Here is a 7448-nt window from a genome sequence, read left to right as displayed (position 1 = left end):
ACATAAAACCGGAGATGGTATTTTCCTTGTCTTGTTTTTAAATATGTTTTACATATTATTGTTTTATTTGATTTATTATTTTATTTTTTGTAAAGTATCTTTATTTTTTGCTTATCTATATTTATATTTTGTCACAAACAAAACAAATTTATATATTGTTAATACAATTAGAGTTAAGACTGCGCAAATTTAATTAAGCATAAAAAGAAATAATTATGTTGTGAGACACAATTAAATATTTGTAACACACACACACAAACAAAACAAATTTATATATTGTTATACAATTATCCAAACAAACAATAACAATTTTGTTTCCTTTTACGAACGAGTTTAACGATTAATGACAATGGAGTCGGATAAGAAATGATAATTGGGCTGCGAATTAATACTTCTCTGGATTAAGGCTTTAGGTTCAAAGCTTAGAAATGACTGGGCACAATTAGATGTTACTCCAATTTTTTTGGTAATAGTACAAAAATTCGATGAAAAGAGAATTAATAATAAATTGTTTTCCAAAAAAAAAAAATTAAAAAAGTTAATAAATAAATAAATAAAAAAAATAAATAATAAATAAACTAAAATCCAGCCTCATCGAGACTATATATATAACGACTATTAGCACAATGATAACTGTTTTATAAAGCAACTTCTGTAATTTGACGTCAATAAATACAAAACATGTCCACAGATACATCTCCAGCCGTATTTAGAGTTATTTAATTGCAAATATTTAAATAACGTTGATTTAATCTCTATATAAATAAAACAAACATAATTATTAAGAAGTTTATAAGACAATAGTGGTTGGTTTATTGTAGCCAGATAATTAGAAAAATAATATTTACAATGGATTTTCACGTAATGCTTTTAAATACAATTTTGATCGGATTATAAATATGTATGGAATTGTTTTTTTCTCTTTAAATTTGGATAAAAGTTACATGCATATGTTGTGTATATATCAGGTGCAATAGTTATTGTGGTATATATTTGGGAGAATTACAAATGAACACATGTATACTAGGGCATTTTTTTTTAAAATGCGAAATTAAAAACAAGTCGATTTCATTCAAAAAAGTTTGTTTGAAAATTCAATAAAAACACTTATAAATGTTATATAGATTTTAGTATACATGCCCTAGTATACGATAATGTTCTTAATATAAATACATATATTTATACTGTGTTGTTCTTGTTTTTTTTTGTTTTTCTATATTGTATTACTATTTGTATTTTTTTGTTGTAAATTGACTTAGTACATTGTATATTCAAATATTATTACCAAAAATAATTTATATTATTCATTGAATAATAATAAAAATCGAAATTGAAAAATATATATTTTCATCAAATTTTGTGCACTGAATATCGGTGTAATTTACCAAAACAGAATTACAGCTGTTGAATTTAAAATGAAATGTCCGATTTTACTGAAACTCTGGAAATCGTATATTTCTACCAACTCTAAGTCAAGTTCAAAGATGGAAATTATCGTTTTGAAAACTTGTGAGTCTTATATGAAGCGTACGGAATATCCAGATTCATCGGAACTTTACACATTGTAGTATGTTTAGCTTACATTGTTTGCACATCGTAACATGTTCTGGTCAACTCTGTAATAAAAACAAGCATCACATATAAATCGAAGTAAAATCTATGTGAAATTTCGTAGACCTCTGACCATTTGACGGCAAAACCGCGTGAAACTTTTTTACTTGTTGGGAGCTTCTTTTTATATTTATACAGAAACTCAAAATATGTTAAATTCAAGATTTTAATAAAATATTTTTCATTTTGATTTTATCTTTATCAATAAATGAACCGACTAACATGAATCCATATACATGCTTTTCTGCAACCTATGCTAAATTTCAATGGGACAAATTTGGGTAAATCGATTTATAGCATAGCAATTCAGTACGCTATACAAATTTCGTGCAAATCGAATGAAATGTAGAGGCTCTGGTACACCTTTTACACAAAATCGGACGAGAATATGTATGCGAGCTATATCCAAATCTGAACCGATTTCCACGAAACTTGGCAGATATGACTCCAGATCCAATTCGGAACGCTGTGCCAAATTTCGTGCAAATAGAAAGATATATAGGGTCTTGGGTGCACCATTTCCCTTAAATCGGACGAAAATATATATGGGAGCTATATCTAAATCTGAACCGGCTATGCCAAATCTCTGGTACACCTTTTACACAAAATCGGACGAGAATATGTATGTGAGCTATATCCAAATCTGAACCGATTTCCACGAAACTTGGCAGATATGACTCCAGATCCAATTCGGAACGTTGTGCCAAATTTCGTGCAAATAGAAAGATATATAGGGTCTTGGGTGCACCATTTCCCTTAAATCGGACGAAAATATATATGGGAGCTATATCTAAATCTGAACCGATATTTATGAAACTTCGCACACATCATTCTAGGCTTAATTCAGTACGCTGTCTACATCGCAAGATATATAGGGACTTTGGTGCACGATTTACCTTAAATCGGACGAAAATATATATGGGAGCTATATCTAAATCTGAGCCGATTTTTTTTCCAATTTAAATAGGGTTCGTCCTTGGGCCAAATGAATGAGATGTGCCAAATTTCATCCAATTCCATGCATATTCTCAAAAGAAACCATGTGTCTATCTCGTTTCATTTTGCCTGTTACAAACATATGCACATAGACATAATACCCTGTACCACAGTGTGGTGAAGGGTATAAAAATTGTGATTCTGCCACACCCATATATCGTTCTTTAAGAGGTGTTTATGTAGGATTCTGGCTCACAAATAACCATGATGATCGATCAATAAAAATTTGTAAAAAAAATTCTAAATATTCTAACTCGGTTCAATATTAAATTTAGCCTGGATTCGAATTTGGCCCCACAGAATGTTAAAGGTTGTAGTAGGTGTGAAAATATAAGTGTACTTTCCTAATAAATAACTGGCCTCAAATTTCATCTGAATTCCAAATTCCGTAATAAAAAAATGTGTACTTTACATTAATGACAAAAATACATGAACAGTAAGATGTCATATAAGCTTACTAGGATTATATCTTGTTTGCAAATGCACAAAAACATATTTCACATTTTACAACAGTGTGGTAACAGTGTCATAATTTTTATATATAAATTTACGTCTTAACAATTTTATTTTCGTTTCCCACCATTTTTATTGCAATGTTTCATTAAAAATTACATAGCATAAGCATTAATTTATTTTTAATATTTATTAAAAAAAAAAACAAAAACTTACAGAGTTTAAAGTATTTGATTAAAATAAAAAATTTGAATATTTCAAATAATATTAAAAACAAACTAATTTTATATTATAATTATATTTAATTACATTTAAATATTCAGTTGTTCCCAAAATAGCTTCTTGTTTAGTCTGTATGTAATTTATTTTCACTTGTTTACAATCAAAGAAGAGATTGACAATTTTGGCGTTTCAATTTTTATTATAAAATACATTAATGTTTTTTAAAGGGAAAATAACATGACTGAGAGAGAGAGAGTGAGTTTGGGAAATATATTATATTAAACAAATGCTTAAGTTATAAATGTCTGGCATTTTTTATTTTTTTTTTTTTTCAATTTGGTCAGATACTCACAATGAGAGTTAATAACAATACATTTGATAGAATACTAATTATATGGTTTCGTTTTGTGATTTGTTTCAGTAAAATGTTACAATAAACGTTTATGGGATTTTATTCGTTTTTTTTTTTTTGGGTTTTAGAACATAGGCACAATCGAGTTTAGTCAAAGAAATGCCACTCTTAAAAAGGATTACTTACAAACTAGGCAAAGAAAACAAAAATTAGTTATATGTATATATTTAAAAATTCAAATATTATTCAATAAAAATTAATTAATTAATTAATCAAAGCTTTTGCATTATCTATGAATGCATCGGCAGACAAAAAATGGCCTCCTTCATCGTCATCACAACACTTTGGCATTTATGAACCCTTGCTGAAACCTGGAAAATCAGAAGCCTCCGATTCTTCATCTTTCTCCACACCTATGCAGTGTATGCCAGTACGCAGCATCGGTGTTCCCTTCCCCTTGCCCAGTACCCGGGCGGCAATAACCAACTTCAGCACCTCCTTGTCATCATTGGAATTGACAATGTGCAGTGTTTCACGCATTAATTTCTCCTTGTACGCGAAGAATTCAATTTTCATTTCATAGAAGTCGTGTTCATCATGCTTGACGCCAGAAAATTCTGTTATCCGGCAATGTAGATTAGGAACTGTTGAAACATCCGGTTTAAATTGTGTACTGCTCACATCGCCAAATAAGTTGCAGGGTAATTTCAAGTCGATTGTATAGCGGTGATTGATCTGTAGAAAGCCCAGGCTGACAACAATTGTATCGCCGGCACGCTGATATGTAACACAGCTGTCATTTTCGAAATCATCTTTTAGATTTGTGACATCAAAGTGCACGTGATGATCTGAAAAGAGGAGAGAGGAGAAGTGAATTGATTTGTTGTTTGAAACGAAAGGGATATAATATTTTAAATAGATATCATCCATGAATATTTTATCAAAATAAGTAAGAAGAAGTTCATATATATATCCGGAATATTTCTGAAAAAATTGAATTTTGTTTTTTTATTTAATTCGAACTTATCTCAACAACTCTTGAAGATATTGCAGACTTTCCCACTGAGAACCAAAAATATATTTTTCTCGAGTTTTCCTACACCATCGTAAGCTATTGAATATTTCTACGACTTTTAAGGATTTATAAAGGAAATTCGTTTCAAAGAGCTTTTCCGTTTTCATACTATTTTCTATAAAATTCATGCTAAGAACCATTGCAAATAAATGTGATGAATAAATAAAAATTGAGTGATTCAATTCTTAAACGTTATAGAATTTTAACGACCAGGATTAAAAAATCACATCATTATATTTTTTTACTATGCATACACTTATTTTCAAAATTCACTTTATTAACGTGTTAAAAAATATCCAATAACCCTGAACATACTGTAAATTGGAGGATGGCCGTAATAGGGGCCACACTTAAACGAGGACCAATGTTAATAATTTTTGGTAAATACATTTTGGTAAACCCAAAATATCAAAGTACAGCCGATTCGGTTAAAAAATATTTTAACAATGCTCAAAATACGAGGTACCGTTACATGAGAGCTACCGTAAAAAGTGGACCAATATTGACCATTTTTGGTAGGGGGATTATCCGCCAATTAAAATCCCAAAAAAAACTGTCAGGAAAGTAGTAAAGTCGGACTGGGCCGACTATATGATGCCCTTCACCACTTTGGGTATATTCTACATATGTTTGTTTCAGTACGTTGTTTCAATCGGCTATGGATCTTTTCACGAAGTTTAGCAACATCAATCTAGAATTAATTCAGTACCCTATGCCAATTCGTGACCAATTACCTAAAATCGGAAGAAAATATATACATTACAATCATATGTACAAAGACATAATACCCTGTACCACAGTGTGGTGAAGGGTATAATTACAGCAAAATTGGTTAAAAGACTTGTCCATAATTTCCAACATACTGAACTTTTTATTGTATAAATTTTTGATACATACATTTAATAATGAGAACCCAAAATATCAAATAACAGCTAATTCGGTTCAAAATAGAGAAAATTGGAGGTACCGTTATATGGGGGATATGCCTACATGTCGACTGATATAGCTCTGGCAGTTCTGGGCAAATTTTTGGACAGCTAGCTCAGTTTCTGCAGATGCTAGAGTGAATACAACAGACTGATGGACATGGCTAGATCGTCTTAGAATTTTACACTGATCAAGAATATATGTACTTCATGGGGTCAGAAGCGATTATTTTGAAAAAATAAACACACAACGATCGAGGGTGTAAAAGTGGGTAAAAATATGCTGAAGCCAACAATTTTTTTTGTCTTTTGCTAATTTATGACTAAAATACACCATTTAGAGACTGAATTGAAGAACACCATATTGGCAATATAGTTGTAATGTATGATTTTTTGATATTTCCACCGCATTCACCTAAGCCGGATGCTGACTTTTTGAAGCCGAAATTTCCCTGTTCTCGGACGAGCTAGTTGAAGCCCTAAACTTATTATAGGATCGTAGGACTCGTGATTTCACTTCGATTGATGTATATCTCAAGAACATTTTTATAAAAAATCTATTTATTGGGTTAACCCCGCGTGATTTTAGTTTTTTTACGTGCTGAATCTACTGAGACCAGCTGTGTTCAAATCCGCCCAATAAAACTGCGGTCAAAAGTACTTTGAAAGTAGAAACATCTGCAAATACATAATTTGAGAATTCCGCGTATATAATTGCTTTATTTTTTATATAGAAAGCTTTCAAAATATTCACCCTTTGTAGGGGAGGAGCTAGAAAGAGTGGACCGATAAGTACCATCTTGTAACATTATACAGGTTTAGTTAAAATATTAGGGTGTCAAAGTTTGGTTCAAATCACCCCCCCACCCCTGCACAGTGGGCGAAAAGGCTCATCTAGCGGCGTTTAATTAATAGCGCTTAGGGATTTTGTATTTTATTTTTTGTAATATTTTTTTTAGTTGAAAAAAGATTAAGCTACAGAGTTAAGCACAAAAAGTTTTTTTTTTTAATGTATTTATATATATATATATATATATTTTTTTTTTTTAAAGTTGTATTTTTTTTCATTTTTTAGTCATTGTTTATTTCATTCAGGAAAACATGATAAAGTTAGTATATTTAATGTTTCTCATTCTTTGGGGCTAAGAATATATTAAACTTTAATAATAAAAACATTTTTTAAACATTTTTTTATTAATTTTTTAATAATATTTTTGGCCTTATTAAGACTTCATACAGTTCATAACAAAAATTTAATTAATTATAAATCAAAAAAAAAGAAAAAATACAAATCGAAATAAGAAACTATTATTACTATTGTAATAATAGTTTCTTATTCCGATTTGGATACACAATGTTCTGACAAAAGTTGTAATCTTTCTTTTTTTTGGTTGCCTTGTGGTTTGCGTAAATTTGAAATCAAGGGATCTGATTAACACAAAAGCGCATGCATTAAGTATTTCATTGTATTTAATCGGGATGCCTTTCGCGTATGATGCTCACGGAAATTGCGGTAATCTTCGCCGAGCTTCCATTTCATTTTTCCTAATTGAAGTGGTGATACTTTAATTATATCGGCTCCATGTATTAAGATTTTATGTATGGAACACGGCATATAAAACCAAGGATAAAGTATGATAAAAAGTTCTGCGTTCTGTAAAGCATATTCCATAAAAGATTCAATATCGATTTTGAGCCCGCAAGAAATGAGATTCTGCTCACTCCGTTCAGCAACATTAAATTCTGATAGAAAAATGAGCTTCTTCAAGGCGCGTAACAATATGATCTACCATATCTTGTAAAGGCACTTGAG

The 7448-nt window shown here is 30.4% G+C and overlaps 1 protein-coding gene across 1 annotated transcript; it reads right to left on the bottom strand.

Moving 5' to 3' along the window:
- Window positions 1-3953: 3953 nt before the first annotated feature.
- LOC133323542 (adipose-secreted signaling protein-like) lies at window positions 3954-7175 on the bottom strand. Its single transcript, XM_061532459.1, has 2 exons — window positions 7139-7175; window positions 3954-4482 (listed from the first exon to the last, which is right to left on the bottom strand). Exons 1-2 carry the CDS (start codon window positions 7173-7175, stop codon window positions 3986-3988), a joined length of 534 nt encoding a protein of 177 aa, XP_061388443.1. The 3' UTR covers window positions 3954-3985.
- Window positions 7176-7448: the final 273 nt, after the last annotated feature.

Source organism: Musca vetustissima, unplaced genomic scaffold (genome assembly GCF_032173495.1).
Source record: "Musca vetustissima isolate MV318-11 ecotype Yass unplaced genomic scaffold, APGP_CSIRO_Mvet_v1 utg251937, whole genome shotgun sequence".
NCBI classification, from domain to species: domain Eukaryota; kingdom Metazoa; phylum Arthropoda; class Insecta; order Diptera; family Muscidae; genus Musca; species Musca vetustissima.
This window is presented reverse-complemented; position numbering and strand designations above follow the sequence as displayed.